This window comes from Penicillium solitum, assembly GCF_028829755.1.
Source record: "Penicillium solitum strain IBT 25940 chromosome Unknown utg000003l_segment0_segment0, whole genome shotgun sequence".
Taxonomy (NCBI): domain Eukaryota; kingdom Fungi; phylum Ascomycota; class Eurotiomycetes; order Eurotiales; family Aspergillaceae; genus Penicillium; species Penicillium solitum.
The window spans coordinates 1,388,277-1,413,891 of NW_027072123.1; the positions used below are offsets into that span (position 1 = coordinate 1,388,277).

At 48.6% G+C, this 25,615-nt stretch overlaps 10 protein-coding genes across 10 annotated transcripts; 5 read left to right on the plus strand and 5 right to left on the minus strand.

The window, feature by feature from the left end:
* Positions 1 to 35: 35 nt before the first annotated feature.
* Positions 36 to 1,067, plus strand: N7455_004409 (uncharacterized protein; the record flags this gene model as incomplete). Its single annotated transcript, XM_040958269.2, has 1 exon — positions 36 to 1,067. One exon carries the CDS (start codon positions 36 to 38, stop codon positions 1,065 to 1,067), a length of 1,032 nt encoding a protein of 343 aa, XP_040811374.2.
* A 980-nt stretch (positions 1,068 to 2,047) lies between these two features.
* Positions 2,048 to 2,390, minus strand: N7455_004410 (uncharacterized protein; the record flags this gene model as incomplete). The annotated part of the gene is made up of 2 exons (XM_065604794.1): positions 2,048 to 2,177; positions 2,248 to 2,390. The coding sequence occupies 2 exons, from the start codon at positions 2,388 to 2,390 to the stop codon at positions 2,048 to 2,050; spliced, it is 273 nt and encodes a 90-aa protein (XP_065461694.1).
* Positions 2,391 to 3,370: 980 nt separating this feature from the next.
* On the plus strand, positions 3,371 to 4,709 carry N7455_004411 (uncharacterized protein; the record flags this gene model as incomplete). Its single annotated transcript, XM_040958166.2, has 3 exons — positions 3,371 to 3,543; positions 3,601 to 3,944; positions 4,024 to 4,709. 3 exons carry the CDS (start codon positions 3,371 to 3,373, stop codon positions 4,707 to 4,709), a joined length of 1,203 nt encoding a protein of 400 aa, XP_040811370.1.
* Positions 4,710 to 4,989: 280 nt separating this feature from the next.
* Positions 4,990 to 6,177, minus strand: N7455_004412 (amidohydrolase family protein; the record flags this gene model as incomplete). The annotated part of the gene is made up of 3 exons (XM_040958207.2): positions 4,990 to 5,138; positions 5,202 to 5,679; positions 5,740 to 6,177. The coding sequence occupies 3 exons, from the start codon at positions 6,175 to 6,177 to the stop codon at positions 4,990 to 4,992; spliced, it is 1,065 nt and encodes a 354-aa protein (XP_040811415.2).
* A 1,093-nt stretch (positions 6,178 to 7,270) lies between these two features.
* Positions 7,271 to 8,060, plus strand: N7455_004413 (uncharacterized protein; the record flags this gene model as incomplete). Its single annotated transcript, XM_065604795.1, has 5 exons — positions 7,271 to 7,300; positions 7,373 to 7,553; positions 7,607 to 7,674; positions 7,735 to 7,976; positions 8,048 to 8,060. The coding sequence occupies 5 exons, from the start codon at positions 7,271 to 7,273 to the stop codon at positions 8,058 to 8,060; spliced, it is 534 nt and encodes a 177-aa protein (XP_065461695.1).
* A 4,517-nt stretch (positions 8,061 to 12,577) lies between these two features.
* Positions 12,578 to 15,490, minus strand: N7455_004414 (chloride channel protein; the record flags this gene model as incomplete). The annotated part of the gene is made up of 7 exons (XM_040958160.2): positions 12,578 to 13,492; positions 13,552 to 13,906; positions 13,959 to 14,284; positions 14,337 to 14,414; positions 14,465 to 14,824; positions 14,888 to 14,955; positions 15,013 to 15,490. 7 exons carry the CDS (start codon positions 15,488 to 15,490, stop codon positions 12,578 to 12,580), a joined length of 2,580 nt encoding a protein of 859 aa, XP_040811378.2.
* A 392-nt stretch (positions 15,491 to 15,882) lies between these two features.
* N7455_004415 (histone-fold domain-containing protein) lies at positions 15,883 to 16,617 on the plus strand (the record flags this gene model as incomplete). Its single annotated transcript, XM_040958134.2, has 4 exons — positions 15,883 to 15,940; positions 15,996 to 16,081; positions 16,136 to 16,226; positions 16,289 to 16,617. 4 exons carry the CDS (start codon positions 15,883 to 15,885, stop codon positions 16,615 to 16,617), a joined length of 564 nt encoding a protein of 187 aa, XP_040811372.1.
* A 426-nt stretch (positions 16,618 to 17,043) lies between these two features.
* Positions 17,044 to 18,035, plus strand: rip1 (ubiquinol--cytochrome-c reductase catalytic subunit RIP1; the record flags this gene model as incomplete). The annotated part of the gene is made up of 4 exons (XM_040958209.2): positions 17,044 to 17,335; positions 17,480 to 17,568; positions 17,644 to 17,794; positions 17,854 to 18,035. 4 exons carry the CDS (start codon positions 17,044 to 17,046, stop codon positions 18,033 to 18,035), a joined length of 714 nt encoding a protein of 237 aa, XP_040811382.1.
* A 640-nt stretch (positions 18,036 to 18,675) lies between these two features.
* Positions 18,676 to 20,278, minus strand: she9 (putative mitochondrion biogenesis protein (She9); the record flags this gene model as incomplete). The annotated part of the gene is made up of 2 exons (XM_065604796.1): positions 18,676 to 19,538; positions 19,612 to 20,278. 2 exons carry the CDS (start codon positions 20,276 to 20,278, stop codon positions 18,676 to 18,678), a joined length of 1,530 nt encoding a protein of 509 aa, XP_065461696.1.
* A 355-nt stretch (positions 20,279 to 20,633) lies between these two features.
* On the minus strand, positions 20,634 to 25,011 carry N7455_004418 (uncharacterized protein; the record flags this gene model as incomplete). Its single annotated transcript, XM_040958245.2, has 3 exons — positions 20,634 to 21,327; positions 21,413 to 21,970; positions 22,028 to 25,011. The coding sequence occupies 3 exons, from the start codon at positions 25,009 to 25,011 to the stop codon at positions 20,634 to 20,636; spliced, it is 4,236 nt and encodes a 1,411-aa protein (XP_040811287.2).
* Between the last annotated feature and the right edge of the window lie 604 nt (positions 25,012 to 25,615).

Consider the following 25,615-nt stretch of genomic DNA (forward strand, 5'->3'; position numbering starts at 1 on the left):
CCGAACTATGCGCTTTTCGGCTCGCTTGTCGAGCGATGTACCAGAGCAGCCTTCACCACTTCGTACAAACTTTCGTACACACATTAAAGACCGATCTTTCACCAAAATCACTTGCCCGGATTGAGGAAGCAGCCAACGATGCCATCTTTTGCCCCTCCGTCCGCAAGTTGGAGATCGTCAGGAATTCACAAGGTTGCCTGGGACCATTATCCCCTCATACCGCATCAGAAGGAACATATATTCAAGCGTGGCGAGACGTGGTTAAGCGCTTCTTCAACTGCCAATCCTTTGAGCTGCGAAATTCAATCTATACAACCGCACATCTCGGCTGCGACGGCATCACGCTTGACGAGGCCACTGGCGTTGTCCTCGAAGCCATAGCTACTGAGCACGTTCGAATGGAGTCTTTCTCGATAGACATAATTAAAAACAGAAGAAGGGCCCACGAGGATAACGATAACCTAACCCTATTTCCTATCACCAATTTTGGGATCCCGGCCTTCGCCCACCTCAAAGAACTGAGCCTTGCGCTCCCGGATGCCGAGCGCGAGACTCTTGATTGGATGGCGAGCATGATCCAATGTGCCAAATCTCTCCGAAAACTTGCGATCCTTTTCAGCTGGAAGTGCGAAGCAGCTCCACTTCTCGCCCAGATTTCATCGGTTGGATGCTTGCCGGAACTACAAGAGTTGACTTTCTCTCGGATGTCATTCCAATCTTCGGCTGCTTTGGCAATCTTTCTTTACAGTGTTACAGGTTCTCTTCGCCGTGCAACTTTCTCTTTTGTGCACCTGGAGTTTGGAGGCTGGCGGTCCATTCTCCGCGAATTGGGTGGAGGTGCGTACCAGCTGGACAGTTTGGTTCTGCACAGCGTAATAGAGCAGGACAAATTTCTGAGCTTTCAGAAGATCCCAGAATACCCACTCGAGAAGGAGTCCCTGGACAAAAAGCTATGTCGTCCGTTCCAATTCTGCTTTGTTGATCCGAAGAATAAGGGCTTCAGCTACTCTGGTCCGGCTTTACAACAGGTTTTACAGAGAGTGGCTGCGCTTGCAGAGATACGCTAATATGATTCGGATGGAAGTTATTCTGTGTGTCTGTCTGTTTTTCTGCTTTGGTCTGATATGAATGTAACCAATATCAATATCAAATTCACTTCATTTCAGCGCATCATTGTAAGAGATATCTGAACTAGAAACTCCACCTCACCTCACAAGTCAAAATCTTGAAGGCTGAAAATACCAAATGTACTCCCTTGGCATATATATGTGTGAAGTAGTCTATATCCTGTCCCATTCAAGAGTAGCCTATCCTGATCTTCGTGCGCCCACTTATAATTTCAATCACAATGTCCGACCCAACAGAGTTACCTTATGCGCATAATAGTAGGTGTCTATTAGCTGCTGTAGTATAAACGGCTTTCTGAAATCTTGCTTGATCCCAGGTAGCTTGCAAATATGGATAAAGCTTCGTGTGACACGAGTTGAGCGATCTGTTCCCTATTGACCATCACAGAGACGTATACTAAGGTATATAATGTGGCCCGATAAGAGGCATCATGGGTGGAGAAGCCACTAAGCCCATCGTTTTGAGTACACCTATATGTATGTAAGATTCGCGTCCCCCATGTAGAAGTTGCCGGTGCGATACCTGTCGATTCGGGAGACCCAATATTTGGCACCTTAGTTCTCCAAAGATAGGGTAAGACTTCAAAAAACTCGCAATCGCATTTCCAACCTTGACGAGTTGTTTGCCAGTTTGTCACGATTATTTGGAAGCCAAACTAGTATTCCTTTCCCTGGTCGTTAAATAGAAAGCGCTACGCCTGGGCTTCTCAGCCTCTCTGTGACGTGGCAACCCCCCCTGTCAAGGCTCTGACTGCAGAAAGCCCAGCATTTAATAAACAGCTATTAGTGGTGTGGATAGTTTGAGCACCTTGCTTTATGTTTGTAACCAAATATAGTCCACCTAATATTTCGTTGGAATATACAACTTCTCCCCCTTGATCAAATAATATCCAACTCGATATCACGACAGTCATCGTAAATTAAACTCGCGTCCCGCTTCTACCAATGTGTAAAGTGGTGATGTGATTGCCCCAAGCATCATAATATACGACCGTGACATGCAATGGTGCATTGGGGTCGGTACCACCCAGGTGCCAGGTTAGCCCTCCTCTTTTGGGTTGTAAGTTATAAGCCTAGGAGGTGGGGGGGGGGGGGGGGGGGGGGGTGAGCATGAACTTACTGAGACTCCGGAGTACATTTGACCTGTCCGGAAACTATATCTCTGGTGTCTTGCTTGCTATAGTCCGTCACTGCTTTGTCCACCGAGTCGGTCCGTTTGAGAGGATTCGTGTAGGTAACGTCACCAGACTTTTTGATCACCATGGCTCAGACAAGTATTGTATAGTATAAATGATTGGATGTCAAACGGCTGGTATGGGAAAGCCTGTGAAGATGTTTTATGATTCCATCACAGAGACAGGATGAACAAGAGACATATATATATCTCTCTTTCTCATCGTCTGCCGCGGGAACCGAGCCTAGCCTTTTGTCTGACATGGAGATGAAAGCCACCTGGGCTTAGGAACAGGGTTTAATACCAATAAAGATTTTGCTTATTCGTCGATTTTCTTCGACTTTTGATCGTTTTTCACTAGCTACATAGTTAGGCGGCTCTATTCGGTTTTTGATTAGTCCACGCATCACCTGGCCCCCGGGGCACGGATATTGCCGAGAGATGCTATGCCCTCTGATATTGATCCTGGCTAATTTGTGTGGGGCGTGTTTAGAGATGCTGTCATGCTGTCATGCTATCATCTGGTGGATGGTTATGGCTAGGATCCCACCATTGGGGGCCTATATATAACCCGAATGGGCATCCGATTCACCGAGTCCTTGCTTTTCGTCGTTTTGGGCCACGTTTTAATAAGCAAAAAATACCTGGGAAACCCAGAGAATAGAATAGCACAAATAGAAAGATGCAGAGATATAAACCCCTTCTCTAGGATTGCAGTTCATTCTCAGTACTTACCACGAATATGAGATTAGTGCTCAAGGCAGACGTATTCCCATCGTAATGGTTCTATTCACGGCGATCACTACTTTGTATATATGGCCTGGCCCCATTTGGGCTGCCGTACGTGAGGCTGATTGGGCTGACTTTACCGCCCGGGGAAACCCACGCTAGCCTCCTTCGGAGTCCACTCTCTCCCCCCTTCAGACGACATGGATGAGTTGTCATAGCCAAGTCTACTGAATTTACACTTTACACTACTGTATGCCGCTGATGTTGTGATTTTTGCTCAGCATTGACCCTTCGACTCTCACCAACGTCGAGTTATCCTCATTGGGCCCCATCCTCCAAAATGTCTGATAACACCAATAGCGATATCGAAGAAGGCACGCAGGCATACCGACCAGGAGGGTTTCACCCTGTCTATATTGGCGATGTGTTTAAAGACCGATACAAAGTCCTCAATAAGATTGGATACGGTGTCTATTCGACCGTCTGGCTTGTCAGAGACCTACAGCCGACAGAGTGAGTGAATTCCTTTGTAGAAAAAGGGAATAAATAAGAGGTAACACAGCCAAACAGGCCTGGTCTTGAAAATGAGTTCCGAGCTCTGAAAGTGCTAAGCGCCGAGTGCTATGATGGCACGCAAGCCCCAATCTTCGAGCGAGAGATCTTGACTCATCTCCGGAATGGGGACCAAGAGCAGATGGGTTACGACCACGTTTGCCATATGGTGGATGACTTTGAGCATAGCGGACCCAACGGAACTCATGTCTGCCTGGTGTTTGAGCTGATGGGCGAGACATTACGGAGCTTTGGTGCTTGGTTTATCGAAAACAGACTTCCGAACTCTGTAATGCGGAGGTTCACCATTCAACTCTTACTGGTGCTTGATTTTGCCCACGAACATAATGTTATTCATACGGGTATAATATGCTCTCTCTCCCCCATTCTTTTGGGCAGTTCATGGCTATTCTATGCTAATCTCTTCTTTTTTACCATCAGATATCAAACCGGATAACATCTTCGTCAAGTTCAGGGACTTTTCCCTCATAGAATCTGGTTACCTGACCAACGTACCGATTCCCGAACAGGATCGGTCCGAGGAAAAGTACTCGGTCATCCCCTCAACACCCCTACGCCGCTATTACTTCGACGACGCCGACAGTAAGCGCGTCGATGAATTCGATATCACCCTTGGAGACTGGGGCGTCTCCAGCTGGATAGACCGACATCTCAGCGAGACGATCCAGCCCGTGGCACTGCGCTCTCCTGAAGTCCTGATTCAGGCGCCGTGGAACGCGAGCACCGACTATTGGAACCTCGGTTGTGTCGTGCTCGAACTTTTCCGGGCGGTCCGCATGTTCAGCGGATTGGTCCCGCCAGACGGTCATTACGAGCTCAAGAAACACCTGAGAGAGATTGTGGACCTGTTTGGGCCGTTTCCAAAGGAGCTTTTGGAGAGAGGAAATAAAGAAATTGTCCAAGATATCTTTGATGACGATGGTCGGATCAAGGACTCGCCGCCAATGGATCGGCCGGGGCTGGCATCGGAAGCATTCATGCCAGGCCTTAGACAAGACGTCAGGGATGAGTTCGCTTCGTTTTTGTATGCGACGATGAAAATTAATCCCGATGATCGGGTTTCGGCTGAGGACCTCTTGCGGCACCCCTGGTTAGGTGCACTTTAGCAAAGAGATCATTGGAGATAATTGGAGGAGGAATTGTTGGGCCCTCATAGGCTTCTGCTCCACAAGCGAAGACCTAGTGCATAATCAAGTCTGCTCTCCTATACCTTTGCATGAATACTTGAAATGGGAGTCAGGAGACGAAAAATGGATTATGGATTATGGATTATAGATATGAAAATAGCTCGCTAATCAAGAATGCAGTAATTAAAAGAGCCCCGAGCTCTTTTTGTGTTCTATGTTAATAATTATCCATCTACAAGCCATGTCTAATATACATCTCTCAGTGGAGCTTTAAAGCCTTGACAATCCGCGGGAAGATTGTCAAAGCATTCAGATTATTGATCTGACCCATTTCCACCGTGGTAAAGTTACCATTACCCTGGATCGCGGATAATCCCGCCGATGCCTGCGAGGCAGGAACATACGGATCTGCACGCGTTAGTATACCGCATCTGCACGTCTCGGGGGACGTTCCTAGCACTGTCCACTTACAATCAGTTCCAACCACGATCTGATCCGTGCCAATGAAGCTCTTCAAAGCTGCGAGCTGAATAGCAGAAGTCGAAGCCGCGGTATCAAAATAATATCCGGCGAGTTGCGCCAGGGATTCGGGGACTGGCAGCCCACCTAACCAGGGAAGGGAGGCCATGCCAGCGATTCGGGTAGCCAAGAAGGGGATTGCGCCACCACCGTGAGCAAAGATCATCTTGATATCCGGATATTGCGCACGTTGACCCGTCAGCAGCATGTTCTCAATGGCACGCACGGTGTCGAAAGGATACTCGGTCATCGGGATGGGCCAGCCATTGGCGACAGATGTGCATTCCGGAGAGGCTGGGTGGACAAACACGCTGGCATTGCGTTTATCCAAGGCCGAGAAAACGGGGTCGAGGGATTTGTCACCCAAATACGTGCCATTGGCGTTGGTGTACAGTCCCACGCCGACAAACCCGAGGGTATCTAGGCAAAACTACGATTTTAAAGTTAGATTTGACCAGGTTGATATGATCTACTAGGGGTGGAAGGGTACCTTCAACTCCTCGACGGCCTCGTCAACGTAAGGGAGAGGGAGAAGGCAGAGGGCTCCAAGTCGAGTTGGGTAAGTTTGAGTGTAGTTATGAAGCAGGAGGTTGACTCTGCGGGCTAAAGATTTGGCCTTTTTGGCCTCTTTTAGGAAAAAGACGCCGGGGGCGCTGACACTGATTGTCGAATAATTTACCCCAAGGCTGTTCATGGTGGTAATATGGGAATCCAGTGTCCAATCTGAGACAGGGAAGCCATCTGTATACAAAGTGCCATTCTTGACTGGGTAGCCTGCAGAGATCAATTCTTCCCTCCAAATGGATGGAACGACATGGGAATGAACATCGATCTTATAATTCGAGCTGACGGAATCAGTGAGGGTATGGCCGGTTGCTAGGCATGCCAGGGGAATTCCCAACAGGAGTTTCTGCAAAATAGAAGGCATCAGGATGTACTTGCCAGGCCGAGGGGTGTGTAAAACAAAACAAAAAAAGAAAGCAATTCAAGGTTCAAGGTACTAAGGTAGTTAATAGGAGCATTAATTTCCAAAAGGACTAAACATCCCAGTCAACTATTTTGAAAGACGCGTGGAAGGTGGAGTTTCACCGCTTGATTCTAGGTGCCTATAACCAATATGGATTAGACGTCTATCGCTAGCATGTTCCTGTAGATATAGTTCGCATGGAGTACAGGGTAACTACATATTATCCGGGGCACAGGTTAAAAGGCCAGGCCAGAACTATTATCGACTATGATCGACTAGTCATAGTTCCGCCTTTTTTTTAAAGCCCTTCACAACGCCATTCGCTCCTTACAATGCGCTTCTCCACCGAGGTAAAACGCCGGATCTCCTAGGTATGTCTCAACACCCGCTGACAAAGCCTTCGTTGATACCTAGTCCGATCGGTGCTCCGTAGGTGAAAGCAAGATACTCCGTACGGAAATTGCAATAATAAATAAGTTACGGAGTAATCGCGACATGTTTGGGGGCCAGAAGGTATTCTGTCTTGGCAATACCAATTGTCTCACTTCGGGGCTGTATAGGCCCTAGACTGCATTTCACCCCTACATACGGAGTACTCCGTACCCTCTGCAGATCCATTCGAGCCAATGCATTGAATACAAGACTGTAGCTATATCTGGGTGCATTCATATCACATGGGGCCCCTCCTTTAGTATAGTTAAATTGCAATACCCTAAAGAGTTACGACAAGCAACCATGGAATACAACATAGTTATAGTGGTATATATGGAAGTTAATTTTAGGTTTCTGGAAGATTTGGGACCGGAATATTCCAAATATTTCTATAATGAGTACTCCGTAATGAGTACTCCGTAATGAGAACGGACTTCCGCAACGTCATTGACAGAGTCATGTCAGCGATTGCACCCCCAGTCGCCGCTAATATACTATTTATCCGGGCAGCTGGAAAAAATCCCTTAAAATTTTCCTGGCATAGAGATCATTTAATATGGGGCTTTTATGGCGGTTTAATTCATGTCCCTTCTCCTCACTCTGAGTCGGACATCGATGTATTATGGAGACATTCTTTCTGCCGCGATCCGAAGTAAGTCGAGGTCCCACCCAAAGGCAAAACATCCTCTCCATGGGGTTTTCTCCTAACTCTGTATCCATCTAGGTTGAGAATCGTGGGCCCATATTGCTGATCATCAATGGCACGATAACAGGCGTCGCGACGCTCATTGTGGGCCTTCGCGTGGTTTCAAGGGTCTTCATCGTGAAAATGTTGGGTGTGGACGACTGGATAATGGTGGCCGCGACGATATTCGCAATTTTGAATGTGGTGATCGCGGGACTTGGTACGCCTTCTGTCCCTTATATGGTCATCCCATCTCTAACATGCTATAAATAGGAGTCAAGTATGGGACAGGGAGACACAAATGGGATCTCACCAAAGCAGATGTTGTGCCTACAGCGAAGGTATAGGGGAAATGGGAACATCAATCATAAGAAGAAGGCTAACCGATGTTCGCAATATAGGTTCGATACGTGACTCACATCATTTATACCCTAATCAGCGGTCTGATCAAGGTATCAATCTGTCTGCTATACCTACGCGTGTTCCCTAACATCCGAATAATCTGCCTTGCAACAATCGCATTCGTCACAGCCATGAGTGTCGCAATTATCCTCGCAACCATCTTTCAGTGCTCCCCGGTCGATGCTGTCTACGACGAACAGAAATATAAACATTACACCTGCTTCGCATCTATTCCGTTCTGGTATGCGACCGCCGCGCTGTCTCTGGTGACGGATATTTGGATTCTTCTCTTGCCACTAAAAACAGTTCTAGGACTTCATCTTAGAACTAGGAAAAGATTCGTCATTGCCGGGTTGCTATCATTGGGATCTTTGTATGTGCAAAGCGTGCTGTTTATTTGATATATACGTTAATGCTAACTGGATAAAACAGTGCATGTATAGCCAGCATCGTGCGGATGGTCTATATTGTGAAATTATATCAAAGCTCAGATCCTTCCTGGGATACCTTTGGGATTTCTGTTTGGTCAGGAATTGAAATAGCTGTCGCTATCATTGCGGCCAGTATCCCGGCAACCAAACCGATCATGAACAAGCTATTTCCAAAACTGGTTTCTAGCAGCACTGGCGAATCACTCTCTGCCAGTCACCGAGTTTATCCTTCCGGTAGTCGAAGTCAAAGTACTCCACGTCGCTACCGCAGAGATAGTATTCCGCTCTCACTTTTCACAAGGAGAGAAGGAAGTGATACGGGGGATGATGAGTCTACAAAAGCAATAACACATACAAACGGACCATGATATCAAAAAGTAGTGGAGGAAAGCAGGATAGGAATCAAAATAACTGTATATTATATATGAATATCAACAGGGCTCGGGGACAATAAGAGAAAGAGGAAAAGTAGGATCGAATAGATTTCTGCCGAAGCCCTCGCGCCAACATCAAGTTTTAACGCTTCGCACCTCCTTGGAGGCGAACAGGAGATAGATCAACATGACTGCATTTGTACCTATCGACAGGACTCACTCGGGGAAAATAAGAGGAAGAAGAGAAGGAACTACTACTAGAATGAGACACCAACGACTGTCGCGTGTACTTCCATCCCTTGCCTAGGATAGTAGCCTCGGATGATAGCTTGCGGAGGAGACGGAGCATGTTCGCGGCATTATTGCGGTTTTGGGTATGGATATCGCCACTGAGTCTCCTTTCACTTCCAACGTGAAGCACGGGAATTCGATCACCGGGGGCGCAGCCTCGGTATGTCATCGATGAAGCATCTGATGAACTCTTCTCCACCGGGTTGGAGAAGCTTTTGGACAGGGCCGTCGGTGACGGCACTTGTCACTTGTGGGTCTTGGGTTCGGCTCGTGATCTTCATCCAAGGGAGATACCAGATCAACAGGCATCGGCTTGATGTGGAGGCGATGTGGGATATGAGGGCGACTATGATTATCCGGATGACAGTTGAGTGACAGTGCATCATGGTGTTTGAGGCGCTTGGTATCGACAACAGAAGCTATGTACATATACGCGGCTCATCGAACAACCCAGGATCCCAAGGGACTTTGAGTTCCCTACCAACTTTACTTGGCGTTCGACGTTGGTGCACAATCCAATAACGACCGGGACATCCTGATACTGGTGTTCAGAGCGTTTGAAGTCGCCAGGCCTCTGAACCTTGTTGACCGTGGCTTTAGCCGCTGTTCAACTTTTCGAATTGCATCAGGCGGTTATTTCACTTGGAATCTGATCATGGTGGTTTTCTAAGCTTTTCAGAAGCCTCTGGGTCGTCACTCTTCTGCTTGTCTGATAGTCACTCATGCTTGATTTCTTTCTAGGCAAGGGAAAAGGAGACATGGTAGCAGAGCCTTCCATTTCCGGGTTGCACACTTGGCTGAAGTGATCGGAAGAAGATGGGGCTAGACCATTTATCTCCTCACATTTGACGGTTCGGGCTCCACGTAGAATGAAGCCAGGGTCAAAGATGACTAGGAAAGACATTCTGATGTACACATATTAGTAAATGTTCATGAATATGGCGGTTTCGGTTCGTACCCAAGATTGATTTCAATATACTGGCCCCGCAGAGAAACATATTCATAAGGACCTTCGTCATTCAGATGAATAAAGCCTGGGCATCATGCTCCCCAGTCTGCTTCAGTGACAATTTGCACAAGCTGGCATCGTTTCATCCCACCAACGAAATCATGGGAACACAAGAGACAAATGGGCCTAGCTTGGCTTGCTGTCTATCCTTGGTATGTCCATGGATTTGGCAAGTGTGCGTAGCACAGTGAGGGTTTCAACAACATCTCTGAAGTTGCTCCCATGAGGATCAGGTGTTATTAGGAGAACGCTAGCTCTCTAACGAGATTCAGACGCAGGGAGGCACGAGGAAATTGGATATATTCCCATGATGCTTCGGTAGATTGTGTGGTAAAGACCAAACCCCCCAATGGAGGTTTGGTAGTGTGTAGAAATGCAACGAGAATCATGAAGAGTCTCCACAAGAAACTCACGTCCATAATGGACGATCTCCAACTCTGCCCGGGTATAGCAAGGTTTGTTTAGTTTTTCGTTGCCTGGATGCACTGATTGTGGACCCAGCTAATGGCGAATATATTGGTGGTGTCTCGATGGTGTATCAGGTTGTTGACCTTTGTATCCGAGCCCCTCCGATATCACGCTCCTTTCCGTGTGGCCTTTCCTTGCTCACTGTTTAGGTGATAAGAGCCTTGTTGGTGTTTATTTTGCTGATCCGAAGAGCATGGCAAGTATCCTTTTTATCGTTGGATGAGTGAGCTTCGCAGCGGATAGTAGCTCGTGCCACTCATCCTGGCCTGCGGGTATAAAGAACCCAGAAATAGGCTGGGATGAGGCACAGTTAAAGGTGATGAGGATAATGAGAAGGTAAGTTATTGGGTGGTATATTGGACTGGACTATGTCTGGTCACGAGGATTGGAGAAATGCACTTTCCTGATTTGGCCACTTTTGCCACTTTTGGGCGGTTTAAGGTCGATGTTTTCCTTTTCCCTCTTAATTTCTTACTTTTCACTTTCTCCTCAAGTCGGAGCTCCCGCCCTTTTTGAAAGGGCCATCTCAAGGCTCATCCTCATACCTGATATACCCTATTCGGGCCAAAGGATAAAACAGGTCATCGAGTGAGTGAAGCCACGGGTGTCTATTGTACCATTTTCTTACTTCTTGTGCTTATAGTCACCTTCTTACTCTCCTCCATAGCCATCTAGGGCAAGGCTCCTGGCATACCATGTTTATGGGTTGCTGGACGTACCGGAAATGACATGGCCTGCGTTCATAGCCCGCCCGTCACCAAAAGGTCAACGGGATTTGGGGGCAAGGAGCCTAACAGATGTCTGGCATCGAGGCTGAAGAGAGATCCCCCCTATCCCTTGAAGTCGGTGTCTCCGAGTCATATCCTCGGTTATGTCAGGATGAAATAATTTGCTGGTTGTTGGACAATCCAGCCAGTCAAGTATGGAGCCTAGAATGGACCATTTGCACGATTCTACGGAAGTGAATGGCAATATACCCAGCATAGGGAGAATCCACAACCCGCACCACTCACGAACATCCGATCCATCCATAACTAAATGCGGGAATATGGCCCGTAACACACCCAAGCACGCTAGCCGTATTGTGCTTGGAGATTTCGGAACATTCTTATCAACATGGCCTGAATGTTAATGGAGGCCACGGAAGACTCGGTACATCACCGAGGGAAGCTGTAACAGCTTTCTCTAATCGCGAAGGGAGATCTACCACAAGCATACCGCGATCATGTCACCCCCATCTACTTCACCCGCCTGTGACCTCTTAGCTGTCCGCCTGCTACGAACTTCACATTGCGAAACTTCAACATCCGAACCACCTCGCGATTTCTCTGAGCGTGATTCCCACATCAGTCTTCCATCTCCAGAATCGGACTTCCATATTCCCGATGACGCTGAACATTTGGCTCTCCGAACGCGGCGACGAACAACCAAAAAAGGTTGAACAGATCCAAAGGGAGATTAACCGCTTGACTCTAACCAGGAGGATTGAGGAGATCGTAAGGAAGATCGGCACAAATAGGGAGACAACTCAATACCTTTTGATTACAAACTTGAGCGATGCCCTACGTGACTACCTTCTGAATAAAAGGATGGGCGGCGTGCGACTCACCGTCGACGATCACAATATACTACTTAGGATCATGTCGAGCCTACAGCACGAATATATAGTTGGCATGTTTTCTGCTGTCTTCCTAGGCGCGGTGGCTATCACGGGTTTGCCAATCCCAACTTTGAGCTGGAAAGATTTGGACCATAGTTGGTTTCCGGTGCACAGGGCGTGGATACATTCGCCGGAATTGCCTTGACAAGCGCGATCCAAGCGAGGCATTCGTGGAGATATGGCTTAAAGAAGAGGATAATATCATGTATCTCATCTGCTTTGGGACGAATATATTTTATCATCTGTTCTTACTCTCTCATCGAACTACGCAGCAACTTCTGCCTTGGACATCCAAAAAAAAAACCATACCCAGTTTGGCAAACATAATATTTCGTTCCTAGGAATTGTTTCATAGTTCGGTTAAACGATCCTGGTCACAGTAACCTCCGTATAAAGTTAAACGGGAGCAAGGTGTGATAGGGCTAGTTAGTGTAGATTTATTGGTCGCCTTTTACTCCGAGATATAAGGAACTCCAATTCTTGCCTCCGTCAGCTTGAACACATTGGAGCTTGCAATGGGAAAATAGATGGACGAGCAACGCTTGGTATGTAACAAACATCTCTCTATCAACGTAACGTATAAACATGGCAACATAGCGAACCCGCTTTTCATGGGATCATCGGCCGATCCTCTCTATCCTCCAATTCTACCGCCGCATCATCATCCCTCCCTTCTATGATATCCACCGGCTCCGATTGCCTAGGTACAGTGCGGTCACGCGGCCGGACCGGCCGGCGAGAGACCTTACCAGACACAAACCCAGCGACATTCTGAATGAGCTGCCACAAGCGGTCTTCCAGTGTTTCAGGAGCAGGGGTATTCAGATGTCCGCCAAGCGCACCAAATTCAGAAGAACTGGTTGCGGCCAGTGTATGTTCCTCGGCTTCGACCTTGAACTGATACTTCAAGCAGTCCTTGACAGTAACCAAGCCGGTGAGTTTGCCGCGGTGTTCGACGAGAATAACTCGCGGACCCATCTTCTTGAAAATCTCCATGACCGTTTCGAGAGGATGGCGCGGGTGAACAGTCAGCGGTGTGTGGTCGACATATCGTGAGAAATCGACGAAAGATGCTCCTGCGCTCCGCTCGATTGCATCGAATGTATCTGATGACCGGGCGTTACGCGAGACGGATGCCCTGCGCGCAACAGCTGCATCGGCTGCGTCTTTGGTGAATACACACCGAGCATTTGGCGCGATCATGCCCTGGTTGCGGGCGCGGTCGATGGCGTATCGGAGTTCGGTTCGGCCGATGTATCCGACTAGGGTTTTGGAAGTGCGGTCCTCCACGACGGGGAAGCCTTGGAATTTGTTGTCGTTTAGGAGATGTTCTGCTTCGCGTACGGGGAAATCCGATGCTGGCAGCGAGAGCGGGCCTGTGGTCATTGCGTGGGATACAGGTACGTTGAAGACGTGGTCTTCTTTGTTGTCTAGGAATGGGAACCCGTTGAACCAAATCATTCGATCGGCGATACCGCCGCTGCCGAATCGATCGCCAACGGCTTTGGTGACGCCTACCACGATCTGTACAAGGAAAGTCAGCATGGTCAAATGAAACAATGCCACTTGGAATGAAGACTTACCATGGTCGGTAGAATGTAGGTCAGTGCGCCAGTAAGCTCGAACATGATGACCGTTACAGAGATGGTTAGATGCATGATTCCACTGAGGGCTGCTCCAGCTCCCAGGAACGCATATGTTCCCGGTGTAATGCAAGGAACGTCTGGATCACACGAAGCAAAGAATGCCGATTGCGGGAATGTTTCATATAATGCCTGTACCATGATTCCAACCATGCGTCCGAATGAAGCCCCGACGGCCATCGAAGGCACGAAGATACCGGCTGGCACCTTGCAGCCGTAGGAAATAATTACCAGGCCAGTGCGAAGAACAGTCGCAATAGCTAGTGAGAAGACCATCGACCATCGGTTCTTGGATCTGCAATAAGTTAGTAGTGTCCTCCCATGCATATGGAGGGGTATGTTCGTACTCGCATAGTCCTTGATAGTCATGGCCACCCTCACATTCGCGGAATAAGATCTCCATCATTGCGGTCATGTTGATCTTCAGAAACATGTTGGGATAGCACAGTATCGCAGTAAGCCCCGCGAGAACAACTGACTCGGTTATGGGCCACTGTGAGAGGTATTTCTTGCGAAATGCGGCCACTCGGAGGTTCCACTTCATTACGAATGCACCGTAAAGTCCACCGAAGACACCGAGGGCAATAAAGAAGATGAACTCGAAAAAGTGCCATGTGCGATCATACTCCACTTGAAACATGACCAATTGACCGGTCCTGAAAGGATTGACAGCCTAGAATGGATCAGATATGGTTCAAAGTCAATTGAAAATACGGGGAACGTACTGCCAGCACACTGGTTGCCACCAAGGCACAGAAATAGCTGCGCCAAAGAGTCTTGAGGGGGAAATAGTTTGCCATTTCCTAATAACAGTCAGCCTTCATCCCACCAGGTAGCGCGCCATTAAACTCACCTCCAAGGAGAACAGCACGCCTCCAATTGGACTGCCAAAAGCGACAGCCACACCAGCTGCCGCTGAGGCAGTCAAGATTTCTCTCGTCTTCGATGCATTTTGTTTGTATTTACCAAAGAACCGTGATATCACGTTTCCGGTACACACAGCAAAATGCACACTAGGGCCCTCTTTTCCAACAGACAAGCCGGACGCAATAGCTAGTGGAAGGGCAATTGACTTGATTAGAAGAGTCCAGGCACCTAGGAAACCCTTCATGACGAAGCCAGCAATAATGCATTTGATCTCTGAGATACCAGAGCCAGCGGCGTACGGCGCAAATGATTTGACCAGGACTGCGGCGATGGATGAAAGTAGCAACTATCTCGCAAATTAGCCTATGGATTCATAATTTCTCAAGTATTAGTCGGGCATAGGTCTTACCGCGCCAAAGAAATAAAAAACATAATTTAACAGCCAAAATGAAGTCCAATGTTTCCACTCGGGGCAGCCTATCAAGGAAAAAGGTTAGTTTATAAGGATCTCGCTGTACAACCTACTGAACGTACCATTCTCAGCGCCCCAGCAGCAGAAAGACTCGTTGAGATAGAATGCGGTAGTACAATGGCCCAGCTTAATATCAGAGAGCCATTCCGTGATGATATTGAGTACGGCCGAGTTTAATCCAATTGCCATTCCCACAAGCGTAACAACAAGCCATGCCTGGCCTGCATCGTACGACTCGTACATTTTCCGTCTCCAGCCAAAGATGCCTTCCTGATCCCAGAATCTAATGCCACTGCGCCGTTTCGCGCGCCGCCGTGACTGCTCATAGACAGCATCTTGAACCCAGTCTATTGTGGTGAAATCTTCATAGCGCTTGATCCCACTGATCTCTTCTGAAATGGCGGGTGCTTCTTGGTTGTCGGAATCGGCTTGTGGGTCGATGGGGGGAATAGAACGACCAGATGGCCTTCGTGAGCTGCGCCGCTCTCGTGAAACTAAAAGGGACCTATCAAAGGCGGGGGAGAGGCGTGGAGAGGTCATAACATTGATCGAGGTAGGGTCAGCATAGTCGATTTAAGGTTGACTCGATGATCTGTTCTTGTGTCCGCGATGGACGTCGCAATTCGCTGCGAGAGGACGAACTCGCCGGATTTGAAGTCAGATCTCCCTGAGGTGATTCTGTTCAACACCTTTATGAGCGACAATTCAGAAGAGGTAAATAGAGGTCTTGAAAGTAGATGATGTGACAAAGCGAAGTCGCCAAGTATCCATGGATCGATAACGGAGCCTCCTGAGATAACGCGGCCACGCGTTTTACTCTTCCTCGACTCCACGATCGCACCCACTTACGTCTACAACGGGAATACTGGACTAGCGCTGCAAATTGTAACCTTTTGTTTGGCCAATACTTTATCGCACCAGAATTAAACACCATGGCTCCAAAGACCGTGGGAGAGCCGGATGAGATCACCGGACAGAGCGCACTTCCGAGTAAGTCCCAGACACTACTATTACTTTGGAGTGACATACTAACACGTTTCTATAGTTGCTCGAATCAAGAAGATTATCCAGTTGGACGAGGATATCGTACAATGTTCGAACAACGCAACCTTCGTTATCGCAATGGCTACCGTGCGTCAAACCCTCTACCTCCATGCCTCGCACACCGGCTAATACTAGATTTAGGAGATGTTCATCCAATACCTTGCTGAGCAAGGGCACAACGTGGTCAAATCTGAGCGAAAACCACGCAAGACCGTCCAGTACAAAGATCTCGGTTGGTTATGCCTATCATGTCTATAGTTGGCAAGAGTCAAACAGCATGCTAATGTGCAATAGCTTCGGCGGTATCACACACCGACAATCTCGAGTTCCTTTCCGACGTGATCCCTAAGACTACGACCTACAAACAATTCAAGGAGAAGAAGGCGAAGGATGCGGCGAATCAAGGCGCCATGGAGAAGGGCCAGCGTACTCTCAACGGTACTGGTGCACCTCCGGCACCAGAAAATGGCACAGGTACGGGAGATGCCACCCCACAAAGAGAAGATTCAAAGGCAACATCTCCGTCGGTTCCTCGGCCTATGGTCCCTGTAAGCGCGTTGATTGCGGACCGAACAGTCGAGCCCGTGACCACCCATGACCATGATGTGGAAATGCAAGATTGATTGCTCCATAGTGTCCCTTTGGTTTTCTTGAATCTTGTTATTTGCATAGGAGTTTTCTGATGGGTTTCCCTGCGCATTGGTTTTGGGATTTGTATGGTCGCATTGGGTCGGGTTAGATATTAGCCAGAAAAGAAAATGAGATAGTATACAATTGACGAGTCAGTTTTAAACATAAGCATCAATAATTCAACAATATCATTAATAGAAATAAGTTAATGTAACTTATATACAAAATAGTATAAATGTAGAATGTTTTTCTTGTTAGGGAGTGAACGGGAACTGATCAGCCAATGACAGGCCCCGTGATTCCGATCGCTAGCGAAAGCTCTGGCTCCAACTTCAACTTCCGACTTCATCCACCCTCTATCCTCACCTCGCTCTCCACAACTCGCGGCTCAATTCCCTCCGTGGTCAATTGCCCTCACAATGTCGCTCTCCTCCGCTTCCAGCACTCTGCTGCGCACCGTCGCTCGGCAGCAGCTGCCCACTTCCCGCGCCGCCGTCACCTCCTGCCAGCAGCGGAGGGGAGTTGCCGATGCGAAGTCGTCCTTCGAATCTCCCTTCGCCAGCGCTAACGAGCGTGGCTCGACCCTGAAGATCCCCAACTTCAGCAAGTACAAGTCCAACAACTCGCCCCGCTCCAACCAGGTCTTCTCCTACTTCATGGCCGGCTCCCTCGGTCTGGCGACCGCTGTCGGTGCCAAGGCTACTGTCCAGGGTAGGTTTTTGCGAACTCCTCGAATCAGAAAGAGATGGGAAACAACATTGGCATGGAATACAAGGGATTGAACAAGATTATTGAATCATCGGGGAAATTCGAGCGACTTTGAACTCACGACTGATGTTATTTCTTTCTCTCCAGATTTCCTGGTCAACATGTCCGCCTCCGCCGATGTCCTGGCCCAGGCCAAGGTCGAGATCTCTCTCGGTGCCATCCCCGAGGGCAAGAACGTACGTGTTTCCATTCGCCACCTCATTCGACACATGCCAGTATCCAGTATCCCTATCTAACACCCTTTCCAACAGGTCATCATCAAGTGGCGTGGTAAGCCCGTCTTCATCCGTCACCGCACCCAGGGCGAGATCGATGAGGCCCGTGAGGCTAAGTGGGAGGGTCTCCGTGACCCCCAGCCCGATGAGGACCGCGTCCAACGTCCCGAGTGGCTCGTCATGCTCGGTAAGTAAACCTGCGATTCGCAAAGCTGCAACATTCTAACTCTCCTTCTCCCTCTACAGGTGTCTGCACCCACTTGGGTTGTGTCCCCATCGGTGAGGCCGGTGACTACGGCGGCTGGTTCTGCCCCTGCCACGGTTCCCACTACGATATCTCCGGTCGTATTCGCAGGGGCCCTGCCCCTCTGAACTTGGAGGTTCCCGCCTACAACTTCCCCGAGGATGAGACCCTGGTTATCGGTTAAGCGAATTTCGAATACACCCTTTTTTTGATCGCCGCCAACGGGCGGCTTGTCTCATTAGAAGTGTCGATGAGATAAAGATGGATGGATTATGTGTCCTACCTATCTGTGTATGTGCTTGTGCTTGTGTGTGTTGTTTTTCCCCTTTTTTAGACAGAGCGGCCGTGTGTCTTGTCAAGATTAAGAGACCTGTGTTTTAATATGGACAAAAAAATGAGCCTCTTTCTTCCTTTGTTCCTATCTTCCTGGATCTTGATCTTTCTCCATGGCAAACACACGAGCTGTGGAGTTCAGAGGATATCCTATGGTCTCCTTAAGTACATATGTTCTTTATTTAGTGTATCACCTAGTCATGTTATTTCTTTTGTTCTAGATCAACGCTTCTTTGGTTCTTTTGTAATAGCCAAAATTAACGCCAATGCTTCGGTGTTTTGGTATATATCCAAATAATGCTCAAGTAGTCGTACACTAAATTCAATTCCAAGCTTATATCCAACTGCTTATCTATTTTTCTCAATTCTATGTACAAGTATAACCACCCCAAGCAAAAGGGCAAGTTATTATCAAAAAAATACCAAACATGAACCAGATATTGAGTTCTCGCTGGTAATGCAATATAACATGCTCAAAGGAAATGATTGTTTTACCGAGATCGGATCAGGGCGAAGAGTAGGCCCGTCACAGCTGCACCAGCTGCCGCACTCTGAAGAGCCACAGCAGTGAGATCGTATTGGGAGGCAGCAATGCTGCGATCACTGAAGAACTCGCCAACCACCTGCTTCCAGTACTCGAGCGACAGAACCGGCGAAGTAATGTTCGCGAGACGAGTCTGGAGAGACTGGGATGCATTAGCATCAGTCACCGAGATAACAGACCCCGTAGTAGCCGCATCTGTCCCCGGCACAGCAAGCTTCGGCTCAATCAAAAGAGAAGGAGCGGTCTCGACTAAGTTCTCATCGGTAGAATCAATAACTTCGGGGAGGATGGTGGTATTCGGCAACGCCGAGATCGAAACAGCGCTCTCGGCAAACATAGCGCGATTCAGGACCTTCTCTTTCTCCAATGCTTCAACAACCTTATCCTCGAATCCCTTGACGAGTCGCTTCCGACGCCACGGCTCCACGAGGATCTGGAAGACAAGGAATAGTAGGACGTTCACGCCCATCAAACCCCATGTTCCCCATGTCGACATGCGGCGGATCTTGTCAGACCAGACTTGCTCCTCGTGGTATCGGGAAAGGATGCTCTTGCTCAGTTGTCCGGCTGCCTCCTCGGCTTCGCGCTCTGCAGCTGATAGAGCTTGCGAGGTTTCGGTCTCGGCGACCTCGTTTGTGTGGTCGTTGCGGTAGAGGAGGGTGAATCGTTCCAGGTCTGTTGAGGACCAGGCATGCTTGCGTTGGAGGAGCTCGTTCACTTCGCGTTGGGAGGTTGAGCGGCGGTTAATTGCTGCAGCGTACTCTTCCTTGGCTTGCTTGACCTTCAATCGGGCGGTCCGGAGTCGGCTCTCTGGATGGTTGAGCGGGATTAGTATCTGGGATTGAGCGGGTTGGGTTTTTGGCGGTGGTCCTATGCTACATACCGTGGAACTGGATATCGTTCTTCAGAGCTTCGATGCTGGAATATCCAGTCAGGTCATTTAAACGCTGACCCGCTACAAAAACGTTGGATTGCACATTGTCCATCACTGTGCTGAACTGCTTGGACCATTTTGACCGACGGCTTTCCAAGTACGAGGGCAGGCCCCCGCTCTTTGTACCAGCGGAACTAGCATCTTCCTCAGCCGAAGCTGACTGCTCCTTTTCATTCTCCTTTGTCTGTGGTTGTGCGGTGGTCTCATCGGTTTCTGTCACAGGAGGTACTGAATCGAGGGAACTGCCCGCCTCCACACCCGGGATCGGGGCCGGGTCGCGCGCGGCGAGCTCCAGATCGGCCAGTTCCTTCTCCTTTTCCCTGATTAACCTCTCCGTATCAGCGGAGAACTTCTCTCGGTCATTGAAGGCCGAATATATGCCTGGCTGTCGGCGGAATTGGCATTGTACGCAGGCGGAGAAGCTCCGCGGAGTCGATCTGGTGACGGAGAATGCAGGGCGGAAGTGCGACCGCACTGGGGAGGAGGAAGTGCTTGTGAGTTGGAGGCTTGACCGGAAAGATTGCCTAAGCAGCTGTGGCATAGACTGCATGGCCAAAACGAGGGCCACAGGCTTGTGGCAGGAGGTGGTGGTGGTGCTAAAGAGAACGAGGATCATCTCGGGACGGGACTTGGCCTCGGATAGCCTTATCAGATTGCTGTTAGTGTAGCAAGTTTCGCACGTTTCTATGAATATAATCTTGAAATTTTCTATTGTGTAGTATACACATATTTGGCTAATTTCATTTACTGTTCCGATATATTAGTGAAATGGGGTTTCCTAGGTTATCCCACTTCCGACATCCATAGCTCCGGCTACAGAACACATGCCAAGAAAGACAACAAGCAGCAAAAATATTGAAACACTAGGAAAATATATGTAGCAAAGGGAAAGAAACTATGTAACAAGAGCAGAGACAGACTGAGAACAAAGATCATAGGTCTGATCAAACTACTCAGTTGCCGAGAGAACTTCAATGCTTTCCAACCATCCACAGCTCTCTAAACCGACTATCCACCTCATCAACCAATTGCATCGGCTTGCCCTCTTCCACGAGCCTACCTTCATCCATAACAAAAACCTTATCGAAATCCATAACCATGTCGAGCCCATGGCTGACCATAACAACAGTGTATCCTGCAAACTCACGCCGTATAATATCCTGCATAGTCTTCTGTGTCGCCATATCAACACCACGGTTGACCTCGTCCAGGATAAGGACACCAGTATCACCCGGAGCCTCAGCCGCGGAAGTGCGTGACTTGATATAAGCATCCCCAATCTCGGCATCTAGATGCCGAGCATGAACACGCCGACGCAGGACCGCCCTTGCCAGGTTGAACAGCTGTTTCTGGCCATGGCTAAGCCCGTCGGCACTCAGTCCGGCCGTGAGCCCCCCACGCTCAGATACCAGGGCCCATAACCCTGTCATCTCGAGCACCGCCTGGCACTCCTCCTCGTTCGCGACGTTGAATGGGTCGAGATTTTTAAGGAAGGAAGTGCCGTCGGGGAAGAATGTTGAATCCTGTGGCACTGCAATAATCCGGCGGCGCAACGTGGAGCGGTCGATTGTCAGGAGTGAGACATCGTCGATGGTGAGTTCGCCAGTGCATGGAAGAAGTGGGTCTAAGAGGCGTAGCAGGAGGAGGATGATGGAGGATTTACCACTGTTGAAAGTAATCGTCAGTTTTAAGCATTTAAGCACTAATGCATACCGATAGATCTGTTTAAAGATCATTTTTTAAGACTCACCTTCCTGTTCTTCCGCAAATAGCTACTTTCTGTCCCCCTTCAATTGTGAATGTGAGATCTCGAAGTGCAAGCTTGTCCGAGCCTTCCGACTTCTCGGTTGATTCGGCACCGCTGTATGATGCAGACATATTTTTGACTTCGATCCTACCTTTCACTGGCCATGCAGCTGGGGGAATGCCATCCTCGCCAGGTAGATCTTCCGGAACAGTGTTGTCGCTATAAGACTTTAACCGGTAGACGGCCCCAATTGAAGTCTCCAGCAACGTATACATTTGCACCAGAGTAGCCAAAGTTTTCCCAAGGGTCATGATTGACACCAAACTTGCACCGGTGAAGCCTGTGTTGGGCCGAAGCTGAGTAGTAAGAGTGACCACTAACAATGCAATAATCGCCACGACCATGTCGAGCACAAAGGATAGCCATCGCTGTATCATGCTCAACTGATAAGCAGGGCGTTGCGAGGTGTCTAGGAGAGCATTGTTTACAGAGACGGAGTCCTCTATCCAACCAAAAGCTCGCAGGGTGGCTGCGCCTTTGATCGTATCCAAGAAGTGTGTGCTAGAGACATTAAAGGTTAGTAAAGGATACCACAATACAGTAGCAAGAGAAACATACTAAAGCGGGCTCTTTGCCTCTAGATCCAAGAGCCGAAGCTGGCGAGATGTGCGGAGATAGAATCTCTGAACGCCGTAAAGAATCGCCACAATGAAGGGATAAGTGACGAGAATATAGGGAGATGATGTTGCAACCACTGCCGCCCCGCCTACCGCGATCCAGGTTTGTAGGGACGTATTGATCAAAGCCTGTGGAAGCTCACCATCGAGAAGCGTCATATCCTGGGAAAACAGATTTGTGACGATGCCCGTGTCTGTCTGAGATAAGAAACGCAGCGGGGCGGAAATAACTGTTCGCAGAGCGGCCTCGTGTAGACGTGACCCAGCATTGCGAATGATTAATAGCATGCCGATGGCTGCCTCGCTGATGACTGTAGTCAAGGCCAGACATTGGAAAAGGGCATATATGCCAATGTAGAAAGACTTCGGTCGAGTGAAAGAATCCGTGCTCCAGTAGCTTAACCAGATCGTAGGGAAGTTGTAAAAGAATCCGCAAAGAAGACCAATCGAGAAGAAGCTGATGAGCCAGAAAGTACCAATGCTCCGGCAGTAGTGTGCGAAGATGGAAAGGTCACCCAGTTTTCTGCTCGATTTCTTGCCATCGGTTTCGGCAACGGATGCTTCATCGTCGGTAGTGCTTGCCTGAGCTGACTTCGTTTGAATCTCAATCCCAGACTGTGGTATCTTGGGTGTTGTTGTTGTTGTCGGATGAGATATACCGTTCGTGTCAGCCTGGACTCCAAGGCTATGGACGTATTGGCGATTCGCAACAAGATCAGGGAAACGACCTTGTTCCACAACGGTACCGTCAGTTCCCAGTGCAACGATATAATCGGCTGATGGGAGGTGTCGGATGGCGTTTGTACAAAGTATCACAACCGCCTCTCTTGCCTTGAGGATTCCTGAAGGTCCAAAAACATTATGGAAAATGTGTTCTTCTGTGTTGGAGTCTAGTCCACCAAGGGCATCGTCAAGAATAAGCACGTCACATTGCCGATACAATGCTCTTGCAAGTGAGATTCGCTGTTTCTGTCCACCACTGAGAGCGAGTCCGTCACTGCCGATCTTGGTTTGGTCTCCTTTGGAGAGAAGAGGCAGGTCCTGTGAGAGCATTGTTGCTTCAATGACATTGGCATATCTTTCCTCATCAAAAATTGAGAAGCCTATGATGGTGTCCCTAATACTTTCGTTGGGGAGGAAGGAAACTTGATCGCAGTATCCGATCCTGCGATATTTGGTTCGTATGAGGACTTCTCCAGATGCAATGGGAGTTTCTCCGAGCAAAGCTTTGCATAACGTCGACTTCCCAGAGGCAACGGGACCAATAACCATATTCAATCCCTGGGACATGGAAACATTGATGTTCTTCAGAGTCGAGACATCCTTTTCCCAGCCAAAGTCTGCGTTCTTGATCTCCACGCTCGATGGCAATTTTTCACTCGAATGCTCTTTCTCAGACAATGCGTTTGTTCCCAAAATCTGACGGAAGTCCTCCCTAGGCTCTTTCTCAAGGAACAGCTGAATTCGTGATAGACATGAAAATGCCGCAAGCAACTGAGGAAGAACTTGGAATAGCAATGACAATGGCCCTGAGAGAAGCTGGAGATATGACAGTGACGTGAAGATAGTCGTAACATTCAGTTCGCGAGATGAGAGAGCGAATGCAAAGATAGGGCCCAAGAGAACTGGCGTGAATCCAATTCCCACAGAACCGACGAGAAAAGCACGGAAGTGGCCTCCAGCCTTCAACTCTTCAAGACGCAGCCTTTGAATTGACTCTTCAACAGGTGCGGTGAGCCCAGATATCTTCAAGTGTTTCATATTACCAATGACATTCGCTGTATGACCGACCCGCCTCTGGATGCCTTTCATCCAAGCCATTTGCCTCGGGCCAATAAAACGCATTAGGACAGTCGAGGCGACGATGCAAATAAGGACGACCACCACAGGAGCCACAAATGCCGTGCCAAGCTGACGCTGAAGTAACCAGCACACAATAGCTACCTGGATAGGATTTGCCCAGAACTCGTGAAGCTGCATGAGACCCATCCTGATCCTTTCGACATCACTGCTCATAAGCGTAACAGCCGCCGAGTCGTCCGCGGCCGAAGTCTGTGCGTTGATCGTCTTGTCGTATATAGCAGAGACCAAAAGTGCTCGTGACATGAATAAGGCTCGTTCATGCAGATACCAATAAAGGGCAGTAGCCAGTGGCATTCCTATGTAGACTAGTATCGTAGCACCAATCAAACCGTAGCCCTTATTGGTAGTCAAGTAGTTTTGAGGTTCCTCGAGCGAGTTCAAGACGGCCTCGATAAGCAAAGGTTGACATAATGTAAATCCAATCAGGGCAATACGGGGAGCCATTGGCAGCAAGATTGGGACTGCCAATGCGCGAAAAAGTGTTTTCGTCAAGCCATTTTTGTCTCCGTTAAAACCGACGCGCTTTATATACTGGCCAAAGGATGCTTGAAGGGTCTCCACAGAGACACTATTGTCAAGTGGAAAGAGATCTGACAAATTCAGAACCGTTTTGTATCCTGACAGGAAGAGGGGGTTGAGCCAGAAGAAGCTGCCTAGTCCATACAGCCCAGTGGTTTCTTCGGGACTATGCGTTTTCCGGTCCCAGGATAACCAGCTCTGGAGATGTAGTGATTGTAACAAGACCAGAACAGCCTTCCAGACGATGGCCGCCGTGAAAATCCTCACATAGGTAATCTCATTATGGCTCTGGGCCAGCAGCCAGAGGGATCGCACTTGCGCGATATCAAAGAGGATAGTCAGGGAGAGAAAGGCGCTGAGCAAGATAGAGGGTCGGGGTGAGCGGGAATGCTCTAGAGAAATCAGGACGGATATGGCTATCGCCACAACAAAGCTTAGCACGTCGGCTGCGATGGACAATCCGCGCAGTTCGGATGGTTCAATGCTGCCAATAATGAAGAGAGCAAGCTGTAAGACTGCGTAGATTGCCCCTGCTGCCTTCATAGATTCCAAAGTATATTAGTCAAGCTGTTCCAATGTTCAGTAGGGGCCGAATGAAAACAAACGATCTTGGTAAATCGGAAGGTTGTGCCACCCACTATTATCGGTCTGCGAGCGAGGTAATTGCCTCGAGGGACCGACAATGCAATGAAAATAGCGGACGGCAGTATCGAGAGGATGATTTTTTCGAACTTCAGCGTAAAGTCAAAGTTTCCGCGGCAACCTTCGACTGCAGGACCAAAGGAAACGTCGTTCATGCATCTTGACAATTCCATGCCAGGCACAGGATCGGGTTGAATTGAGGCTCTGTGGCCCGAAGAGAGTGGATTCAGGAACAGAAATTGATATGTTGTATATAAATCCTAACACTTTGAGGTCAATACGATGAGTTAAATAAGATTCCCCTTGTTGCCTGTTCTGTGTTGACAGTTGACTCGCGCTTTGGTGCAAACCCGTGATGATTCGTGGAAGATAACAAAATAAATACCCCTAAAAACAGTGCGTATATCCCTGAGAATTTGCTATGATGTTACCCTACTAAGAGAAGCCTAGTCAAAGAACATCTCACGCTGGGGAAGATGTACTCCGTACCGAACTAGATGTCTGG